Consider the following 23,815-nt stretch of genomic DNA (forward strand, 5'->3'; position numbering starts at 1 on the left):
AATTTTTTAATTTCTTCAGATTCTGTAGTTATGTCTCCCTTTTCATTTCTGATTTTGTCAATTTGGATATGCTCTCTTTGCCCTCTGGTTAGTCTGGGTAAGGGTTTATCTATGTTGTTGATTTTCTCAAAGAACCAGCTCCTGGTTTTGTTGATTCTTTCCTTTTCATTTCTATTTGTTTGATTTTAGCCCTGAGTTTGATTATTTCCTGCCTTGTAGTCCTATTGGGTTTATTTATTTCTTTTTGTTCTAGAGCTTTTAGGTGTGCTGTCAAGCTGCTGACATATGCTCTTTCCTGTTTCTTTCTGCAGGCACTCAGAGCTATGAGTTTTCCTCTTAGCACAGCTTTCATTGTGTCCCATAAGTTTGGGAATGTTGTACCTTCATTTTCATTAAATTCTAAGAAGTCTTTAATTTCTTTCTTTATTTCTTCCTTGACCAAGTTATCGTTGAGTAGAGCATTGTTCAATTTCCACGTATATGTGGGCATTCTTCCCTTATTGTTATTGAAGACCAGCTTTAGGCCGTGGTGGTCCGATAGCACGCATGGGGTTATTTCTATCTTTCTGTACCTGTTGAGGCCCGTTTTTTGACCAACTATATGGTCAATTTTGGAGAAAGTACCATGAGGAGCTGAGAAGAAGGTATATCCTTTTGCTTTAGGATAGAATGTTCTATAAATATCTGTTAAATCCATTTCATTCATAACGTCTGTTAGTTTCTCTGTCTCTGTTTAATTTCTGTTTCGATGATCTGTCCATTGATGAGAGTGGGGTGTTGAAATCTCCTACTATTATTGTGTGAGGTACAATGTGTGCTTTGAGCTTTAGTAAGGATTCTTTTATGTATGTAGGTGCCCTTGTATTTGAAGCATAGATATTTAGGATTGAGAGTTCATCTTGGTGGATTTTTCCTTTGATGAATATTAAGTGTCCTTCCTTATCTTCTTCAATGACTTTTGGTTGAAAGTGAATTTTATTTGATATTAGAATGGCAATTCCGGCTTGTTTGTTCGGGCCATTTGTTTGGAAATTTCTTTTCCAGCCATTTACTCTGAGGTAGTGTCTGTCTTTGTCTCTGAAGTATGTTTCCTGCATGCAGCAAAATGATGAGTCCTCTTTATGTATTCATTCTGTTAGTCTGTTTCTTTTTATTTGGGAATTGAGACCGTTGATGTTGAGAGATATTAAGGAATAGTGATTGTTGCTTCCTGTTATTTTCGTTGTTAGAGGTGGATTTATGTTTCTTTGTCTCTCTTTTGGTTTTGTTGCAAGGAAACTATATTCTTGCTTTCTGTATGGTGTAGTTTCTTTCCCTATATTTGAGTTTTCCATCTATTATCCTTTGTAGGGCTTGATTTATAGAAAGATATTGTATAAATTTGGTTTTGTCATGGAATATCTTGGTTTCTCCATCTATGTTAATTGAGAGTTTTACAGGATACAGTAACCTGGGCTGGCATTTGTGTTCTCTTAGGGTCTGTATGACATCTGTCCAGGATCTTCTGGCTTTCATTGTCTCTGAAGAATTGGATTGGTATTTTGATGGGGATTGCATTGAATCTGTAGATCGCTTTTGGTAAAATGGCCATTTTTACTATATTAATCCTGCCAATCCATGAGCATGGGAGATCTTTCCATCTTCTGAGGTCTTCTTCAATTTCTTTCTTCAGAGTCTTGAAGTTCTTATTGTACAGATCTTTTACTTGCTTGGTTAAAGTCACACCGAGGTACTTTATATTATTTGGGTCTATTATGAAGGGTGTCGTTTCCCTAATTTCTTTCTCGGCTTGTTTCTCTTTTGTGTAGAGGAAGGCTACTGATTTATTTGAGTTAATTTTATACCCAGCCACTTTGCTGAAGTTGTTTATCAGGTTTAGTAGTTCTCTGGTGGAACTTTTGGGATCACTTAAATATACTATCATATCATCGCCAAAAAGTGATATTTTGACTTCTTCTTTTCCGATCTGTATCACCTTGACCTCCTTTTGTTGTCTGATTGCTCTGGCTAGAACTTCAAGAACTATATTGAATAAGTAGGGAGAGAGTAGGCAGCCTTGTCTAGTCCCTGATTTTAGTGGGATTGCTTCAAGTTTCTCTCCATTTAGTTTAATGTTAGCTACTGGTTTGCTGTATATGGCTTTTACTGTGTTTGGATATGGGCCTTGAATTCCTATTCGTTCCAGGACTTTTATCATGAAGGGGTGTTGAATTTTTTCAAATGCTTTCTCAGCATCTAATGAAATGACAATGTGTTTTTTTTTCTTTGAGTTTGTTTATATATGGATTACCTTGATGTATTTCTGTATATTAAACCATCCCTCCATGAAGCCTACTTGATCATGATGGTAGTTTTGATGTGTTCTTAGATTCAGTTTCTGAGGATTTTTTTGAGTAATTTTGTATTGGTATGTATAAGGGAAATTGGTGTGAAGTTCTCTTTCTTTGTTGGGTCTTTGTGTGGTTTAGGTATAAGAGTAATTGTGGCTTCATAGAAGGAATTTGGTAGTGCTCCATCTGTTTCAATTTTGTGGAATTGTTTGGTCAGAATTGCTATTAGGTCTTCTATGAAGGTTTGATAGAATTCTGCACTAAACCCGTCTGGTCCTGGGGTGTTTTTGGTTGGGAGACTTTAATGACTCCTTCTGTTTCTTTAGGAGTTATGGGACTGTTTAGATGGTTTCTGTGGTCCTGATTTAACTTTGGTACCTGATATCTGTCTAGAAAATTGTCCATTTCCTCCAGATTTTCCAGTTTTGTTGAGTATAGGCTTTTGTAGTAGTAGATCTGATGAGTTTTTTTATTTTCTCTGTTTCTGTTGTTTTTTCTTTCCTCTTAGATATATTTTATTTACATTTCGATTGTTATTCCCCCTTTCTTGTTTTCCATTTTTTTTAACTGGGGGAACAGGAATAAAGAGGGCATCAGATCTCATTACAAATGGTTGTGAGCTACCATGTGGTTGCTGGGATTTGAACTCATGACCTCTGCAACAGCAGTCAGTGCTCTTAACCACTGAGCAATCTCCCAAGACTTCCGGTTTTCTATTCTTAAACCCCCTATCCCATCCCCGCTTTCCCTTCTATGAGGGTGCTCCCCCACCCATCCACCCACTCCTCAGTTTCTGTTGTTATGTCTTCCATTTCATTTCTGATTTTGTTAATTTGGAAGTCTGTGTATCCTCTGGTTAATCTGGCCAAGATTATATATATCTTGTTGATTTTTCTCAAAGAAACAGCTTCTGCTTTTGTTGATTCTCTGTATAGTCCTTTTTGTTTCTACTTGGTTGATTTCAGCCCTGAGTTTGATCATTTCCTGCCTTCTAGTCCTCCTGGGTGTATTTGCTTCTTTTTGTTCTAGAGCTTTGAGATGTGCTGTCAAGCTGCTGACATATGCTCTCTCCTGTTTCTTTCTGCAGGCACTCAGAGCTATGAGTTTTCCTCTTAGCACAGCTTTCATTGTGTCCCATAAGTTTGGGTATGTTGTACCTTCATTTTCATTAAATTCTAAGAAGTCTTTAATTTCTTTCTTTATTTCTTCCTTGACCAGGTTATCATTGAGTAGAGCATTGTTCAACTTCCATGTATATGTGAGCATTCTTTCCTTATTGTTATTGAAGACCAGCTTTAGTCCGTGGTGATCTGATAGGATGCATCGGATTATTTCTATCTTTCTATATCTGTTGAGGCCTGTATTATGACCAAATTATATGGTCAGTTTTGGAGAAAGTACCATGAGGTGGTGAGAAGAAATTATATCCTTTTGATTTAGGATAGAATGTTCTATAAATATCTGTTAAGTCTATTTGGTTCATGACTTCTGTTTGTCTGTCTATGTCTCTGTTTAATTTCTGTTTTGATGATCTGTCCATTGATGAGAGTGGGGTGTTGAAATCTCCTACTTGTATTATGTGTGATGCAACGTGTGTTTTGAGCTTTAGTAAGGTTTCTTTTACATAAGTAGGTGCCCTTGTATTTGGGGCATAGATATTTAGGATTGAGAGTTCCTCTTGGTGGATTTTTCCTTTGATGAATATGAAGTGTCCTTCCTTATCTTTTTTGATGACTTTTAGTTGAAAATTGATTTTATCTGATATTAGAATGGCTACTCCAGCTTGCTTCTTCTGACCATTTGGTTGGAAAGTTGTTTTCTAGCCTTTCACTCTGAGGTAGTGTCTGTCTTTGTCTCTGAGGTATGTTTCCTGTAGGGAGCAGAATGCAGGGTCCTCATTACATATCCAGTTTGTTAATCTATATCTTTTTATTGGGGGAGTTGAGTCCATTGATGTTTAGAGATATTAAGGAATAGTGATTGTTGCTTCCTGTTATATTCATATTTGGATGTGAGATTATGTTTTTCTGCTTGTCTTCTCTTTGTTTCCAAGACGATTAGTTTCTTGCTTTTTCTAGGGTGTAGCTTGCCTCCTTATGTTGGGCTTTACCATTTATTATCCTTTGTAGGGCTAGATATGTAGAAAGATATTGTGTAAATTTGGTTTTGTCATGGAATATCTTGGTTTCTCCATCTATGTTAATTGAGAGTTTTGCTAGATACAGTAACTTGGGCTGGCATTTGTGTTCTCTTAGGGTCTGTATGATATCTGTCCAGGATTTTCTGGCTGTTATAGTCTCTGGTGAGAAGTCTGGTGTGATTCTGATAGGTCTGCCTTTATATGTTACTAGACCTTTTTCTCTTACTGTTTTTAATATTCTTTCTTTTTTGCATTTGGTGTTTTGACTATTATTGTGACGGGAGGAATTTCTCTTCTGGTACAATCTATTTGTTGTTTTGTAGGCTTCTTGTGTGTTTATGGGCATCTCTTTCTTTAGGTTAGGGAAATTTTCTTGTATGATTTTGTTGAAGATATTATTGGTCCTTTGAGCTGGGAGTCTTCACTCTCTTCTATACCTATTATCCTTAGGTTTGATCTTCTCATTGAGTCCTGGATTTCCTGTATGTTTTGGGACAATAGTAGCTTTTTCCGTTTTACATTATCTTTGACAGTTGTGTCCATGATTTCTATGATATCTTCTCCTGATATTCTCTCTTCTATCTCTTGTATTCTGTTGGTGATGCTTGCATCTACGACTCCTGATCTCTTCCCTAGGTTTTCTATCTCCAGGGTTGTCCCTCCCTTTGTGCTTTCTTTATTGTTTATGTTTCCATTTTTAACTCCTGGTTGGTTTTGTTCATTTCCTTCTCCTGTTTGGTTGTGTTTTCCTGTCATTCTTTAAGGGATTTTTGTGTTTCCTCTTTAAGTGCTTCTACTTGTTTACTTGTGTTGTCCTGTATTTCTTTAAGAGAGTTATTTATGACCTTCTTAAAGTCCTTCATCATCAAGATAAAATGTGATTTTATATCTTAATCTTGCTTTTCCAGTGTGTTTGGATATCCAGTGTTTGCTTTGGTGTGAGAACTGGGCTCTGATGATGCAAGGTAGTCTTGGTTTCTGTTGCCTGGGTTCCTGTGCTTGCCTCTAGCCATCAGGTTGTCTCTGGTGTTAGCTTGTTCTGCTGTTTCTGATGGTGGATTGACCCTCCTGTGGACCTGTGTGTCAGCACTCCTGTAGACCTGTTTTCCTGTTTACTTTGAGCCAGTTATCCGAACGTAGTGTTCTGCTCTCAGGTGTGTAGTCCTGGCAGCTGGCTTTTAGCTCTCGTCGAGGGCAGCAGCTGGAAGCGTCTTGCCCCTGGTGCTCCCAGGTCCCTGTGGGCAGGGGTCACAGATGGCACTAGGCATTTTCCTCTTGAGTCAGGAATGTGGGCAGAGAGTATTCTTTTCTGGTTTCTCAGGAATGTCTTCACTTCTGAGGGTCTAGTTCTCCCCACAGGATTTGGGTGCAGGAAGGTGTTTGACTGCTTCACTTATGTCTAGGCCCAGATCTGGACAGCAGGCTCCTGCAGCTGACTGTTCCTATATTCCTGTGTCCAGAGGCACTGTGCATTTTCCTTGTGGGCCAGGGATGTGGGCAAAGATGGGCAGACGTGGCAGTCTGTCCTGCCCTGCAGTCTCAGGATTGCCCGCAGTTCTGGGTGTTCAGCTCTCTCTCCGGGTTTGGGAGCAGGGAGCTGTGGGCCCCCGGGCTGGTTTTGTTTTTTTTAAGGCAGAGTTTTGCTGTATAACAGCCCTGACTGGCCTAAAACTTGATTGTAGACTAGACTGGACTCAGACTCAGAGATCTACCTGTCTCTGCCTCTCAAGTGATAGTTTTTGTTAAAGACAGTTACAGTTTCTTTGAGAAGAATCATTAGGTTCAATCTCTTGCTATTTTTTTTTAAATTAATGTATATGTTAAGGATTTTTTCTAGAACAGAACAGAAATTGTATTCCTGGCTTTCTGGAAATTATATGAAGTTTAGAGTAGAATTGTCTTCAAATCCCAGATATACCACTTTTAATTATGTAAATAGTGTGGGCAAGTCACTTAATATCCTAAGCCTCAATTTTCTAAGCAGGAAATGAGGGATTGTTACTGTTCTTTCACAGGTGGAATAATTTAACAAGGTGTACACATGTAAAGTACCCAGCACAGCTACTGTTTCCCATCTTCTAGAGTTAGGCAAGCTGTTTTGCCTTTGTTGGTTTAGTGAAGCCCATGGAGAGAACCTCTAGATCAAAGAAAGGGCCTTATTTGCATAAATGAAATGCCTGGAATTACAGAGGAAGTCAGTTATATTCAATTCAGTTAATAAGAAAACATTTAATTTTGATTGCTTAGTGGCTATCTTTTTGGATTTGTCTGGGAGAATTAATGGTAGAATAGATTAATGAAAGAAATCTAAGAAAGGAGGAGAAAAAGCTGATTTGCCTGCTTTTGACTGTTTCTTGAACTATCATTTTGTATTTGCAGCAGACTCTCAGAAGTTTCCTCATTCAGCACCCTGCCAGCAATACCTGCCAGGGAATTGAATACCTTTCCTAAGCTAGCTCCTGCTCTCATATTGATAATCTACCACTCTTGTGTAATGTCTCAAGTTTAAATCCACAGATCACATTAAACTTCTCACTTTTCTACTTTGTTCAGTATCAGATTAGTCATAGAGTTCTGTGGAATTGTTTCCAGTGCTGAAGAAGGCACCCAAGACCTTGCCACATGGTAGAAAAGTACTCTACTACTAAGCTGCATCTCTAGCCCTCATCTTAGAGATTTTCTCTCTCCACACTGTTTCATTTCTCCTGTCCAAATTTAAGATTCTCTTCATGTATTCTTGTCATTAACAAGCAGGATCCACCCTCCCCCGCCCTCCTGGTTTCTAGCATCCTCTTTTACAAAGTATTTCTTGGGTATTTTGGTTGGTTTAATATGTTCTTACACCTATATCTAAAGTGCCACTATTCAGAGATGTGTTCATACTTGTCAACTGATTGTATTGACCAATTTATGTATGTTTTCATCTTATAAATATATCCTAAGGTTTTTTTTTTTTGAGGAAATAAACCACTTCTCCATAGTGCTTAGTATAGCACTTAAGTGTTTTGAAAGATCTTGATAATAGCCATCTAAAGGTAGTTCTAGTTCCAAAAATAAAAAGGAAAAGTTGACCTGTTGTCTGCTGAATTATTGCTGTAGGAATTATTGGTGACACACTAAATCCCCCTTTTTGTGTTTGTTTGAGACAGGGTTTCATTGTAGTTATGGCTGTCCTGGAACTTGCTGTATAGACAAGGCGGGCCTTGAACAGACTAAGTCTTTATATAAAAAACCTACTGGGAATTGTGTATATATATATATAAAGTTTTCACTAACTCACCACCATAACTCTCCCTAATGATGCACTTGAGGTTGTTTCATGGTATATACTATCATCGGTTAACAAGTGGCCTTTTTCTACTCTGAAACCCTGTGTTTAAACTTATCCCCACTTGTCACCTAGGGCCTAATATTGTAATAGGTGTCTGGTTGACTTTTTCACAAATTTTGTTCTATTTAAAAATTAATGGGGTTGGGGATTTAGCTCAGTGGTAGAGCGCTTGCCTAGGAAGCGCAAGGCCCTGGGTTCGGTCCCCAGCTCCGAAAAAAAGAACCAAAAAAAAAATTAATTTGTGCCTTAAAAGGAGATTTTTTACTTTTAAAGACTTGGGAACATATATATGTGATTCTCTTTTTTTCTTTTTTTTCCTTTTTTTTTTTTTTATTAACTTGAGTATTTCTTATATACATTTCGAGTGTTATTCCCTTTCCCGGTTTCCGGGCAAACATCCCCCTCCCCCCTCCCCTTCCTTATGGGTGTTCCCCTCCCAACCCTCCCTCCATTGCCGCCCTCCCCCCACCAGTCTAGTTCACTGGGGGTTCAGTCTTAGCAGGACCCAGGGCTTCCCCTTCCACTGGTGCTCTTACTAGGATATTCATTGCTTCCTATGAGGTCAGAGTCCAGGGTCAGTCCATGTATAGTCTTTAGGTAGTGGCTTAGTCCCTGGAAGCTCTGGTTGCTTGGCATTGTTGTACATATGGGGTCTCGAGCCCCTTCAAGCTCTTCCAGTTCTTTCTCTGATTCCTTCAACGGGGGTCCTATTCTCAGTTCAGTGGTTTGCTGCTGGCATTCGCCTCTGTACTTGCTGTATTCTGGCTGTGTCTCTCAGGAGCGATCTACATCGGGCTCCTGTCAGTCTGCACTTCTTTGCTTCATCCATCTTGTGTAATTGGGTGGCTGTATATGTATGGGCCACATGTGGGGCAGGCTCTGAATGGGTGTTCCTTCAGTCTCTGTTTTAATTTTGCCTCTCCCTTCCCTGCCAAGGGTATTCTTTTTCCTCATTTAAAGAAGGAGTGAAGCATTCACATTTTGATCATCCGTCTTGAGTTTCGTTTGTTCTAGGGATCTAGGGTAATTCAAGCATTTGGGCTAATAGCCACTTATCAATGAGTGCATACCATGTATGTCTTTCTGTGATTGGGTTAGCTCACTCAGGATGATATTTTCCAGTTCCAACCATTTGCCTACGAATTTCATAAACTCGTTGTTTTTGATAGCTGAGTAATATTCCATTGTGTAGATGTACCACATTTTCTGTATCCATTCCTCTGTTGAAGGGCATCTGGGTTCTTTCCATTTTCTGGCTATTATAAATAAGGCTGCGATGAACATAGTGGAGCACGTGTCTCTTTTATATGTTGAGGCATCTTTTGGGTATATGCCCAAGAGAGGTATAGCTGGGTCCTCAGGCAGTTCAATGTCCAATTTTCTGAGGAACCTCCAGACTGATTTCCAGAATGGTTTTACCAGTCTGCAATCCCACCAACAATGGAGGAGTGTTCCTCTTTCTCCACATCCTCGCCAGCATCTGCTGTCACCTGAGTTTTTGATCTTAGCCATTCTCACTGGTGTGAGGTGAAATCTCAGGGTTGTTTTGATTTGCATTTCCCTTATGACTAAAGATGTTGAACATTTCTTTAGGTGTTTCTCAGCCATTCGGCATTCCTCAGCTGTGAATTCTTTGTTTAGCTCTGAACCCCATTTTTTAATAGGGTTATTTGTTTCCCTGCGGTCTAACTTCTTGAGTTCTTTGTATATTTTGGATATAAGGCCTCTATCTGTTGTAGGATTGGTAAAGATCTTTTCCCAATCTGTTGGTTGCCGTTTTATTCTAACCACCGTGTCCTTTGCCTTACAGAAGCTTTGCAGTTTTATGAGATCCCATTTGTCGATTCTTGATCTTAGAGTGTAAGCCATTGGTGTTTTGTTCAGGAAATTTTTTCCAGTGCCCATGTGTTCCAGATGCTTCCCTAGTTTTTCTTCTATTAGTTTGAGTGTGTCTGGTTTGATGTGGAGGTCCTTGATCCACTTGGACTTAAGCTTTGTACAGGGTGATAAGCATGGATCGATCTGCATTCTTCTACATGTTGACCTCCAGTTGAACCAGCACCATTTGCTGAAAATGCTATCTTTTTTCCATTGGGTGGTTTTGGCTCCTTTGTCAAAAATCAAGTGACCATAGGTGTGTGGGTTCATTTCTGGGTCTTCAATTCTATTCCATTGGTCTATCTGTCTGTCTCTGTACCAATACCATGCAGTTTTTATCACTATTGCTCTGTAATACTGCTTGAGTTCAGGGATAGTGATTCCCCCTGAAGTCCTTTTATTGTTGAGAATAGCTTTAGCTATCCTGGGTTTTTTGTTATTCCAGATGAATTTGCAAATTGTTCTGTCTAACTCTTTGAAGAATTGGATTGGTATTTTGATGGGGATTGCATTGAATCTGTAGATTGCTTTTGGTAAAATGGCCATTTTTACTATATTAATCCTGCCAATCCATGAGCATGGGAGATCTTTCCATCTTCTGAGGTCTTCTTCAATTTCTTTCCTCAGTGTCTTGAAGTTCTTATTGTACAGATCTTTTACTTGCTTGGTTAAAGTCACACCGAGGTACTTTATATTATTTGGGTCTATTATGAATGGTGTCGTTTCCCTAATTTCTTTCTCGGCTTGTTTCTCTTTTGTATAGAGGAAGGCAACTGATTTATTTGAGTTAATTTTATACCCAGCCACTTTGCTGAAGTTGTTTATCAGCTTTAGTAGTTCTCTGGTGGAACTTTTGGGATCACTTAAATATACTATCATATCATCTCCAAAAAGTGATATTTTGACTTCTTCTTTTCCGATCTGTATCCCTTTGATCTCCTTTTGTTGTCTGATTGCTCTGGCTAGAACTTCAAGAACTATATTGAATAAGTAGGGAGAGAGTGGGCAGCCTTGTCTAGTCCCTGATTTTAGTGGGATTGTTTCAAGTTTCTCTCCATTTAGTTTAATGTTAGCTACTGGTTTGCTGTATATGGCTTTTACTATGTTTAGGTATGGGCCTTGAATTCCTCTTCTTTCCAGGACTTTTATCATGAAGGGGTGTTGAATTTTTTCAAATGCTTTCTCAGCATCTAATGAAATGATCATGTGGTTTTGTTCTTTCAGTTTGTTTATATAATGGATCACGTTGATGGTTTTCCGTATATTAAACCATCCCTGCATGCGTGGGATGAAGCCTACTTGATCATGGTGGATGATTGTTTTGATGTGCTCTTGAATTCGGTTTGCCAGAATTTTATTGAGTATTTTTGCGTCGATATTCATAAGGGAAATTGGTCTGAAGTTCTCTTTCTTTCTTGTGTCTTTGTGTGGTTTAGGTATAAGAGTAATTGTGGCTTCGTAGAAGGTATTCGGTAGTGATCCATCTGTTTCAATTTTGTGGAATAGTTTGGATAATATTGGTATGAGGTCTTCTATGAAGGTTTGATAGAATTCTGCAGTAAACCCGTCTGGACCTGGGCTCTTTTTGGTTGGGAGACCTTTAATGACTGCTTCTATTTCCTTAGGAGTTATGGGGTTGTTTAACTGGTTTATCTGTTCCTGATTTAACTTCGGTACCTGGTATCTGTCTAGGAAATTGTCCATTTCCTGTAGATTTTCATGTTTTGTTGAATATAGATTTTTATAGTAAGATCTGATGATTTTTTGAATTTCCTCTGAATCTGTAGTTATGTCTCCCTTTTCATTTCTGATTTTGTTAATTTGGACGCACTCTCTGTGTCCTCTCGTTAGTCTGGCTAAGGGTTTATCTATCTTGTTGATTTTCTCAAAGAACCAACTTTTGGTTCTGTTGATTCTTTCTATGGTCCTTTTTGTTTCTACTTGGTTGATTTCAGCTCTGAGTTTGATTATTTCCTGCCTTCTACTCCTCCTGGGTGTATTTGCTTCTTTTTGTTCTAGAGCTTTTAGGTGTGCTGTCAAGCTGCTGACATATGCTCTTTCCTGTTTCTTTCTGCAGGCACTCAGAGCTATGAGTTTTCCTCTTAGCACAGCTTTAATTGTGTCCCATAAGTTTGGGTATGTTGTACCTTCATTTTCATTAAATTCTAAAAAGTTTTTAATTTCTTTCTTTATTTCTTCCTTGACCAGGTTATCATTGAGTAGAGCATTGTTCAATTTCCACGTATATGTGGGCATTCTTCCCTTATTGTTATTGAAGACCAGTTTTAGGCCGTGGTGGTCCGATAGCACGCATGGGATTATTTCTATCTTTCTGTACCTGTTGAGGCCCGTTTTTTGACCAATTATATGGTCAATTTTGGAGAAAGTACCATGAGGAGCTGAGAAGAAGGTATATCCTTTTGCTTTAGGATAGAATGTTCTATAAATATCCGTTAAGTCCATTTGGCTCATGACTTCTTTTAGTCTGTCTACATCTCTGTTTAATTTCTGTTTCCATGATCTGTCCATTGATGAGAGTGGGGTGTTGAAATCTCCCACTATTATTGTGTGAGGTGCAATGTGTGTTTTGAGCTTTAGTAAGGTTTTACGTATGTAGGTGCCCTTGTATTTGGGGCATAGATATTTAGGATTGAGAGTTCATCTTGGTGGATTTTTCCTTTGATGAATATGAAGTGTCCTTCCTTATCTTTTTTGATGACTTTTAGTTGGAAATTGATTTTATTTGATATTAGAATGGCTACTCCAGCTTGCTTCTTCTGACCATTTGCTTGGAAAGTTGTTTTCCAGCCTTTCACTCTGAGGTAGTGTCTGTCTTTGTCTCTGAGGTGTGTTTCCTGTAGGCAGCAGAATGCAGGGTCCTCGTTGCGTATCCAGTTTGTTAATCTATGTCTTTTTATTGGGGAGTTGAGGCCATTGATGTTGAGAGATATTAAGGAATAGTGATTATTGCTTCCCGTTATATTCATATTTGGATGTGAGGTTATGTTTGTGTGCTTTCATTCTCTTTGTTTTGTTGCCAAGACGATTAGTTTCTTGCTTCTTCTAGGGTATAGCTTGCCTCCTTATGTTGGGCTTTACCATTTATTATCCTTTGTAGTGCTGGATTTGTAGAAAGATATTGTGTAAATTTGGTTTTGTCATGGAATATCTTGGTTTCTCCATCTATGTTAATTGAGAGTTTTGCAGGATACAGTAACCTGGGCTGGCATTTGTGTTCTCTTAGGGTCTGTATGACATCAGTCCAGGATCTTCTGGCCTTCATAGTTTCTGGCGAGAAGACTGGTGTGATTCTGATAGGTCTGCCTTTATATGTTACTTGACCTTTTTCCCTTACTGCTTTTAATATTCTTTCTTTATTTTGTGCGTTTGGTGTTTTGACAATTATGTGACGGGAGGTGTTTCTTTTCTGGTCCAATCTATTTGGAGTTCTGTAGGTTCTTGTATGTCTATGGGTATCTCTTTTTTTAGGTTAGGGAAGTTTTCTTCTATGATTTTGTTGAAGATATTTATTGGTCCTTTGAGCTGGGAGTCTTTACTCTCTTCTATACCTATTATCCTTAGGTTTGATCTTCTCATTGAGTCCTGGATTTCCTGTATGTTTTTGACCAGTAGCTTTTTCCGCTTTACATTATCTTTGATAGTTGAGTCAATGATTTCTATGGAATCTTCTGCTCCTGAGATTCTTCCATCTCTTGTATTCTGTTGGTGAAGCTTGTATCTACAGCTCCTTGTCTCTTCTTTTGGTTTTCTATATCCAGGTTTGTTTCCATGTGTTCTTTCTTGATTGCTTCTATTTCCATTTTTAATTCCTTCAACTGTTTGATTGTGTTTTCCTGGAATTCTTTCAGGGATTTTTGTGTCTCCTCTCTATGGGCTTCTACTTGTTTATTTATGTTTTCCTGGAATTCTTTCAGGGATTTTTGCGATTCTTTCAGGCATTTTTGCGATTCCTCTCTGTAGGCTTCTACTTGTTCTCTAAGGGAGTTCTTCACGTCTTTCTTGAAGTCCTCCAGCATCATGATCAAATATGATTTTGAAACTTGATCTTGCTTTTCTGGTGCTTTTCCATGTTTGTTTTGGTGGGAGAATTGGGCTCTGATGATGCCATGTAGTCTTGGTTTCTGTTGCTTGGGTTCCTGCGCTTGCCTCTCGCCATCAGATTATCTCTAGTGTTACTTTGTTCTGCTATTTCTGACAGTGTCTAGACTGTCCTATAAGCCTGTGTGTCAGGAGTGCTGTAGACCTGTTTTCCTCTCTTTCAGTCAGTTATGGGGACAGAGTGTTCTGCTTTCGGGTGTGTAGTTTTTCCTCTCTACAGGTCTTCAGCTGTTCCTGTGGGCCTGTGTCTTGAGTTCACCAGGCAGGTCACTTGCAGCAGAAAAGTTGGTCTTACCTGTGGTCCTGAGGCTCAAGTTCGCTCACGGGGTGCTGCCCTCGGGCTGTCTGTGGCGGCAGCAACCAGGAAGATCTGCGCCGCCCTTTCCGGGAGCTTCAGTGCATCAGGGTTCCAGATGGCCTTTGGTGTTTTCCTCTGGCGTCTGGATGTGCACAGAGTGCAGTCTCTTCTGGTTTCCCAGGCTTGTCTGCCTCTCTGAAGGTTTAGCTCTCCCTCCCACGGGATTTGGGTGCAGAGAACTGTTTATCCGGTCTGTTTCCTTCAGGTTCCAGCGGTGTCTCAGGCAGGGGTTCTGCCGCTCCTGGGCCCTCCCCCATGGGAGCCCAGAGGCCTTATACAGTTTCCTCTTGGGCCAGGGATGTGGGCAGGGGTGGGCAGTGTTGGTGGTCTCTTCCGCTCTGCAGCCTCAGGAGTGCCCACCTGACCAGGCGGTTGGGTCTCTCTCTCACGGGGTCTGGGAGCAGAGAGCTATATATGTGATTCTAAATGCAAGTTATAAGACCAATTACAATGAGAAAACTTTGTAGAAAACAAAGTAGATAATTTGGCTAGGAAATACAATTTTAGCAAAGGATTCTGTCCAATAATATCTGGATCATTTTAGTAGGCATTAATAGTTTAATTTCTGTTTATGTTTTATCTTTTGGTTGAATTTGTTTATTTGTATTCCTAGGTTAAAACATCAGAATTTTATAGATACTCCCGACAGCTGCGGTATGAAGTTGACCAAGCATTGAATTACTTCCAAAATGTTCACCAGCAACCCTTGTTGGACATGAAATCAAGCCGTATTCGTTCTGCCAAACCCCAAACTACAGTATTCCGAGGAATGATTGGACATAGCATGGTTAATAGTAAAATACTCCTGTTAAAGAAACCAAGAGTCTGGTGGGAACTGGAGGGCCCCCAAGTACCTCTAAGACCAGACTGCCTTGCCATTGTCAATAATTTTGTGTTCCTGCTAGGTGGCGAAGAGCTGGGCCCCGATGGAGAATTCCATGCCTCTTCGAAAGTGTTCAGGTATGATCCAAGACAAAATTCTTGGCTGCGTATGGCAGACATGTCTGTACCACGTTCAGAATTTGCTGTTGGTGTCATTGGGAAGTTTATTTATGCTGTAGCAGGCAGAACAAGAGATGAAACTTTCTACTCAACAGAAAGATACGATATCACTAACGATAAATGGGAATTCGTAGATCCTTATCCAGTTAACAAATATGGACATGAGGGGACAGTGCTCAATAACAAGTTGTTTATCACTGGAGGAATCACTTCATCTTCCACATCTAAACAGGTGTGTGTATTTGACCCCAGTAAAGAAGGGACCATAGAACAGCGGACCAGGAGAACTCAAGTGGTTACCAACTGCTGGGAGAATAAAAGCAAGATGAATTATGCTAGATGCTTTCACAAGATGATCTCTTATAATGGCAAGCTTTATGTCTTTGGTGGTGTCTGTGTGATCTTGAGGGCCTCTTTTGAATCTCAGGGCTGCCCTTCCACAGAGGTGTATAACCCAGATACTGATCAATGGACCATCTTGGCATCTATGCCAATTGGTAGAAGTGGTCACGGTGTGACTGTGCTGGACAAACAAATCATGGTCCTTGGGGGCCTTTGTTATAATGGTCATTACAGTGATTCCATTCTCACCTTTGACCCAGATGAAAATAAGTGGAAAGAAGATGAGTACCCTCGGATGCCCTGCAAGCTGGATGGTTTACAGGTGTGCAACCTCCATTTTCCGGACTATGTACTGGATGAGGTTAGGCGTTGCAACTGATGACATCTTTCTCCCTAAAAGGAAAAAGGCAAATAAAGCATTTGTGATACAGTAGTTTAAAAGCATAAAGAAAAACCTCACCAGTTTTACTATCAAAGCCATTGGTCTAATATTGTAAGTTTTCATTCTGTGCTAGCATCTTTCCTTTCAGTGGCCTCAAACTCATGCAATAAGTTCCTTTGAAGCACTAGCTCTTGAAACTACTTCCAAAGCAGTTTATACATACACTGCTCCACTTACCCGGGAAGTTGATCCTTCTGCTTTAAATATTTCTTTCAGATGTTAGTGTAGGATTTGTGCATCTTCTAAGAGAAGACCCAGTAAGTGTCACTGGATTTGATTTCAGTCCCTCTGTTTGAACTCTTTGGAAATTATTTTAGTCTGCTATATGTTTTGGTTTATTATTTAAAAGTTTAAAACTCTTGACCTTTTTGCATGGCTTTTTGCTGAAAATGCAAAAATTTAAATTTTTTACAAAAGTTTTTTATATCAGAACACTATTTCTAAGCTGCCTTCTCTTATGTGCATTGCGTTAGTGAAAGCATACCCATACTCATATACATCCTAGAAATATATAAGGCACACTCCTTTTATGCGTGGTTAGGATTCTATATTTTTAAGCTAGTGCTCTTGCACAGACAGTTCGCCATACTTGTTGAAATTTAGATGTAATGTCTTTAATGTATTAATGTTTTTAGAAAGTTAAAATAACTGGAGTCCTCATTTGGTATCAAAGTAGTCTATCCTCTGTCCGTACTGGTTCAGTAAAATTTGAACTCATAGTTCTGAAACATGTATGGATTTACAAAAGCTAACGTTTGGCATTTTGTTTTCAAAACTAATCATTAATGTTTCATGTCAATGTATGCCTTTTCTTGTTTACAAATGTTTTTCTTTGCAGTCTGTTTAATGTTGGTTGCCCCTTTTTAGTGAGAATCTGAGTGGTCTGTGTCAAGCTCTGACCCTGCATCATACAAGCACTTTTAAAGGAAAGTTAGGTAATACCACACACTCCTAAGTTAAAGCCCCTTAAGAGGAAGTGAAACCCCCATTGTTTCCCTCCAGGCTGCTGCAGGTGTTGAATGTGGGCCAGCAACTCTTACACAGTCAATTTGAGCTCAGTTTTGACTGAGAGGTAAGGGACGAGTTATATTACTGCTTATATTATATCTGCTTGATCAGTTTGTACAAAATATTCGTTGGCACTAGAGAGATATCAACCCTCAATGTGGGTTGTTTTTTGTTTTTCTTTTTTCTTGTTTCTTTTCCTTTTTTTTTTTTTTTTTTTTTTTGTAGTTTCTGGAAGCTACTAGCATGAAGGATAGGTCACCGGAAAGTTTGGAATGAATCTCAAATAGCTGTTTTAAAGGCATTTATAATAAGTGGTTTAGGATTAGCTGCACATTTCAACTCTTTAAATTCGAAGGAAGGAAATAGAGCTGAAAAAATTAAGAATGATCTGTGAATGGATCATTCAAATTGATACCATTGACGCCATTTTCTCATGAGCAGTCTGTATGTGATTAAAGCTTACACTGGCTTAGCTTGCCAGATCTGTGATTTTGGTGCAATATTGCAATGCCTTCTATATGGCTGCTGATGTATACATTTTTCTAGTTAGTTTGTTTTGTTTTATTTTTGCTGCTGGCACCATTGACTATAAAATGGAAGTGTGAAATCATGGAAATGTGAAGACTTTGGGTTCTTTTTCTCCCTTTCCCTCCACACTGCAGTCCATTGTGTGAGTAAAGCCTGATTTTCAAAACTGTAAAACCAGAGGAGTTTGAGTTTTAGAAAGTGTCAGGTACACAAGTAGCTTTTAAAAAGGAAAACCCCCTTTTCCCCTTCAGGAATCAAAACAATGGCTTCTTCTTTTACATATGATTCTTCCATTTTCATTAGGTGGTCTTTCATTTATTTCTGATTTCTGAAAATAAAATTTGATATTTGAGTTTCCCTTAGAATGTAGGTAAAAAGTTTTTTATTTTAAAAATAAGTTTATTTTGTTTTTGGAAACTATAAATTAGGTCAGCCATCTTATTTTTTAATATACTTAGAAGTTTGTATGTGTTGCTTTAAATAAAATAATGTCTTCATTATTTTCCTTGATATCTTTTGCTGGAAATGACCAAGAAGAGGACATCAGACAGGGTACCCATATCAAAGGCTTTATATATACTCCAGTGGCAGTTCTCTGGAATTGCTTTGTTACAACTTCCTAGTCCTGTGTAGGGTAACATCTGCACAAACAATTGAATATTCTTGGTCTTCCATTTTGAAGATACAAGGCCAAGGTCAAGGATTGTTTCAAAAAATTCGTGAAATCTTAACTTGAACTAATTCTGGGTTCAGCTTCAAGTAAGTCATGTCTGACTATAATTTTTAGCAGTAATCAGTTTTGAGCTTTAAGACTAGTTGCAATTGCTTGGGTTCAGAATGTATGAGGAATCTGTAGTTCTAATTTAGATTGTAAATCCACAAATAACTTTACATTCCCTTTTAAAATTATGGTTTAATAGCTGCAAGAGATTTATTTTTGTTATACTAAACTATGGAAATTTTCTCAGAGTTTTTCAAGCTTTTCTGTGCTTCATTTGGAACTACTTTGTTTATATGCTTTGTATATGATCAAGATTGTCATTTTGGAAAAACTCAGTGGTTTGAAACTATATGGTTTAACTGTTAGGATCTTTAAATGTGTCATCTTTTATTTCACATTTTAAAAACTAAACTTCACAAAAAGTAGCTGATTTTTTTTAATGGTATTTTAACTGGCACTGCTTGGCTTTTTTTTTTTTTAAATGTGTCTTTGAGCTTCCAAGTTTTGATGTTAAAGAAAATCCTTGCACTACAGGCTTTTCATAAAATACAAGATTCTCACATTGAAGGTTTTGTATTGGAAGAAATGCTACTGGTTTCTAAAAGGCAAAGAATTGTAGAATGATTAGCATTTCTTGATAGCTTTTCCTTTGTCCTCCCCATTGTTCTGCTTTATGTGAGTGTTACTCTAATTATGAATAGTTACTGAGCCCTTCACATATCTTTTTTAAAGCAGCACCTTTGTACACCTCATTCTAGGAAGCTTGCTTGAATCACAGTAAAGAACACACATACTTGTGTGGAAAGAAGTAAAATGGAGAGTTTTGTCTTAATTACACGAAACTAAGCTTTAAAATATTTTATAACAAATTATTTGAGCTGCATAATCTAAACATGTCAAACGTTTTGTGGGACTATTTTTATATATGTATATGTGGGTTTAGGTCATAACATTTCAGTTTATAATATAAATTGTTATTTCAGTTTATAAGCTATCTCTCAAAAGAGACTAGCTCTTTTGAGAATATATAATTTAAAGTTTTAGACTGAATTAAAAAAACATAGACAATAGCCTAAATTAGAAATATTTGAGGGCTACACAGCAGTGAGACTGCTAGTGCCAGTTTTCTTGTTTGTCTGCTACGTTTTCAGTTTCTGTTTTGTTTTGTTTTTGTATTCTAAACATTTTGAGAAATCATGCATTTGTTTAATTACATTTAGAATCGTTTGGGAATAAATATCTTCTAAAAAGAGATTTATCTTAAAAATTAAATCCCCCCAAATTAGTTTCTAAGAGTTTATTACTTCAAATAACGTATAGGCATAGACTGGAATAGATCATTCATGGGAACCCCATCCTTCCCTTGTATCAGTATAACTCCCACCATTATGTGAGTAGCCTTGAGAACGCTGTCAGCTCTGTTCCTTCCAAAAATATTTGGGTTTTCTTTTGACTTCTTTGGGAACAGCTGCATTAAAAGTTACTAATCAGTGTATCAGTAAGGACTAGGTGTTACTTTTTGAAGGAATGTCCTGAAGAGGTGATCAGAAAGGTTCTTTTTTCCTTTCTTTTCTTTTAACTTAACTTGTATATGCCCTATGCTCTGGGGCATACTTTGTCTATAGAAAAATATTTTGACCTTTAGGTACCTTTGGGGCCAGTAGTCAAATAATCCTAGGGCCGATATTAAAATCTTAGGATGATTTAAGGTTTGCCTTTTATACCTGTTTTGAAAGCCTTTACATTTTTTGTCAGGTAATTTTTTCCCAAGCCGTGGATATAATCTATTCAACATGTTTATGCTATCCATTCTGTTTTTAAATTGAAAAAAAGTTAAAAGTGTTTATGAAGAAAAGTTTAAATAAAATATTTTTAATCTTTAAAACTATGTCTTTAACTGATTATTTAGTCTTTCATGTTTAAGTCACTAATAACTTAATAAAGAGTATGTTTTATTATGTTTCAACATGCCAAGAAAAGTGATTTCTCCCAATGGTTTCAGCAGAACATTCAAATGAGAGCATTAGAGTGAAATGATGATACAACAAAGCCAAGGGGTTAAAGGTCTACTAACAAGAGTTTTGTGGTTTTACAGAATAGAGACAGTAGAACAAGAGAAAGCATATGCAGCCTTCAACCTCAGTTGGTGAGTGAGTTTTAGGTTTCCTCTGACTCGTTTCTTTTACTGTTTTTAAAGGTATTAATACCTTAGGCAAAGGACACATACACATACACTAAAACACAAACACACACAACATGCACCACACACACACCACATCCACATCACACACCCACACACACCAAACACACTATATACAGTCACACACAACACATACAACACACACATCACATACACACAACACACATCCACACACCACACACCACACACAACACACACAACACATACAACACACATCACACACCACACACCTTCCCACACCCACACACCACACACACCACATACACCACACATACAACGTATACACACACCACACACACCACACAATACACACAACATAAACACAACACACACAACACATGTAACACATATATAACACAAACACAACACCACACACACCGACACACAACATACACACCACTCCCATACACAACACACATAACACACACTATATACACACCGCCCACACACACACCACATACCACACACACACACCACTCACACCCACACATACAACACACACCCACACACACCACACATACCACATACACAACACACAACACACCCACACAACAGACACACCACACACACACCACAAAACACACACACCATACACATACCACACACACCACATACACCACACACACCACACACACCACACCCATACACACATCACAACACCACACCCACACCCCCTCCCCCCACACACCCCGACACACAATACACACCCACACACAACACACACCCCCACACAACACACACAACACACCACACACACAACACACACAGACACCACACATACCCCCACAGCCACCCACACACACCCACACCCACTCACACAGGCCATACACACCACACATACCACACCCACACACACCACACACACACCACACACTCTACACACTCCACACATCCACACCCACAGAACCACATACAACACACACAACACAACACATACAACACAAACCACACACCACACCGACATATACCGCTCAATCACACACACAACACACAGGACACACGTACCACAGCCACACAACACACACACACACGACACACACACCATACCCACACACAACACACACCATACACACCATATACACCACACACACACACACATATCCCCACACACCCACACACAACATATAAACACAACACACAGCCACACACATACATAACACATATAACACACACCACACACACAGACCCACACACCACACACACACCACACACACCACACACACCACACACACCACACACACACATACCACACACATCCCCACATCTCCCCCACACCCACACACACCGCGCACACAGCACACACACCTACACAACACCCACACTCACACATAACACATACAACACACCACACACAACACACACAACACATACAACACACATACACCTACACACCCACACACACCAAACACACCACTCCACACAACCACCCACACATACCACACACCACACACGCACCACAGAAAACACACATACAATACACACAGACACCACATCTCACACACACACACACACACACACACACACACACACACACACCCCACACACACCCCCTCCCCAAGTAACCAACTGGTGATCAAGTGTTCAAATGCTGGAGACTATGGAAGACATTTATGTTGCAAGTGTACTGCAGTCCCTCTTTTTCACACCTGGCACACAGTTTTCCCTGGACGGTATGGCTCTGCCATAGTCTGTGGTAGATCAAGGCAGAAATCTGAGTGGCCTGCTTTTACCCGACATAGGAGTTTTCTCTCATCTCTCTCCAGGTTGGTTGGTTGGTTGGTTGGTTGGTTGGTTATTTATTTATTTATTTATTTATTTATTTATTTATTTATTTATTTATTTTGAGACAAGGTCTCACTGTGTATCCTAGGCTAGCCTTGAACTCTGGATAATCCTACTTTAGCCCTCCTAGTACTGGGAATACAGGTCTTTCATCATACCTGTCTCTTGCCACTTTCAACACCCAACCATCTTAAACCGTACTTATCTGGTTCAGTCCTGAAATTTCTGATCAGCCTCCATAATTCTCTTTTATGCACTGCTGCCAGAGATAGAGCTCTCTAAAGCTAAATCTGATCCTGAGATTGAACATTGCTCAATGATTGCTCTTTATTTTGAGACCCAGCTCACTTGTGTGCCAAGTAAAATCTCTTATCTTTCCCTCCTTCCCTCCCTGTTTGGGATGGAACCTTGCACTTGCCAGACAACAGCTCTACTACCACTGAACTGCGTCCCCAACTCCATGTTTAGTGCCCTATATCGTATACTAACTATATAGCTATGCAAGCCACAGGGGTTTCTAAATAGGCCATGCTTTCACAAGCCTTATTGCCATTCTACCCTCACCTCCTCCTCTCTTGGCTCACCCCTTTTTGGTCTTCATAAACCAATCTTGGTAACTGACATCTACCTTTAAGTCTTGCCATAGCACCTTGTGGGTACCTACACCTCACTTTTTCTGATACCTGATGATAACTGCCTTCTCCATTATACCCCTAACTCTACACTAAGGACAAAAACTGCTTTCTCCATTATACCCCTAACTCTACACTAAGGATAAATACTGTCATTTTTGTCATTTTTTTTTTTTGGTTCTTTTTTTCGGAGCTGGGGACCGAACCCAGGGCCTTGCGCTTCCTAGGCAAGCGCTCTACCACTGAGCTAAATCCCCAACCCCTGTCATCTTTTAAAAATGTTTTTATTTTTAGTATAGAAAAGAGTTTATTCAGATCATGGTGAGGGGAGTCAAGAGGGTAGTAGAGGCAGAGAAAGGAAGAGAGAAAGAGAGAGTAGAGAGGTAGAGGCCGGCCATGACCATGTGCAGAGAGAAGGGAAGGGAATAGGGAAAAGGGGGAAATGAAGGCAAGAGTAAGAGCCCATTTTTATCTTCTAAGAATCTGACTGGCACATGGTAAGTCTTCAATAGAATTAGAACCCAGAATATTGGAGAGGTACTAACAAAACGCTCCCAGTTAGGAGGGGAGTTGTATATTATAGACCTTGTCCGCAACGACTGACTCCCCTGAAGAGGTCTCCACTCATTTCTACTACCACTGCTTTCATGACTGGAAGGCTGATATGTGTACAGCTGTCAACAGTTGTCAACAAAGACTTCCATTGGCATCTCAGTATTTTTTATTCAGGCCAAAATTACCAAGTAAAACAGACTAAAAGTGATTGGCAAGACATCAGTCTCACAAAAGGGGAGGGGGAGAAAATGTTCACTGATCTCAATAATATTGGGAAACAGTGCAAACCATTCCTCTTTTTTAGAGAAGTTTCAGATTTAGCATTTTAGTTACTAAAAACTCTGAGAAGTTCACTTAACTAATTCTGACTTTTGTTTATTTCCATGTAAATTAAATGTTTGATCACAGAATGCTTTTTTAAAAGTCTAGCTAATGAAGGGGTTTGCA

At 39.1% G+C, this 23,815-nt stretch overlaps 1 protein-coding gene across 15 annotated transcripts in view; it reads left to right on the forward strand.

Annotated features, from left to right (window-relative positions):
* The window catches only part of Klhl15 (kelch-like family member 15), a 55,175-nt gene extending 35,091 nt beyond the window's left edge, over window positions 1–20,084 (forward strand). For 12 of the 15 annotated variants that reach the window (XM_087599809.1, XM_087599807.1, XM_087599810.1 and 9 more), the window contains 1 exon segment: window positions 14,770–20,084. In XM_087599809.1, the coding sequence (XP_087455935.1) occupies window positions 14,770–15,879 (1,110 nt within the window). In that variant the 3' untranslated portion in view covers window positions 15,880–20,084. 15 annotated transcript variants of the gene reach the window in all.
* The last annotated feature ends 3,731 nt before the right edge of the window (window positions 20,085–23,815 follow it).

The sequence above is a fragment of the Rattus norvegicus genome, chromosome X (genome assembly GCF_021556685.1).
Source record: "Rattus norvegicus strain SHRSP/BbbUtx chromosome X, alternate assembly SHRSP_T2T, whole genome shotgun sequence".
Lineage (NCBI taxonomy): Eukaryota > Metazoa > Chordata > Mammalia > Rodentia > Muridae > Rattus > Rattus norvegicus.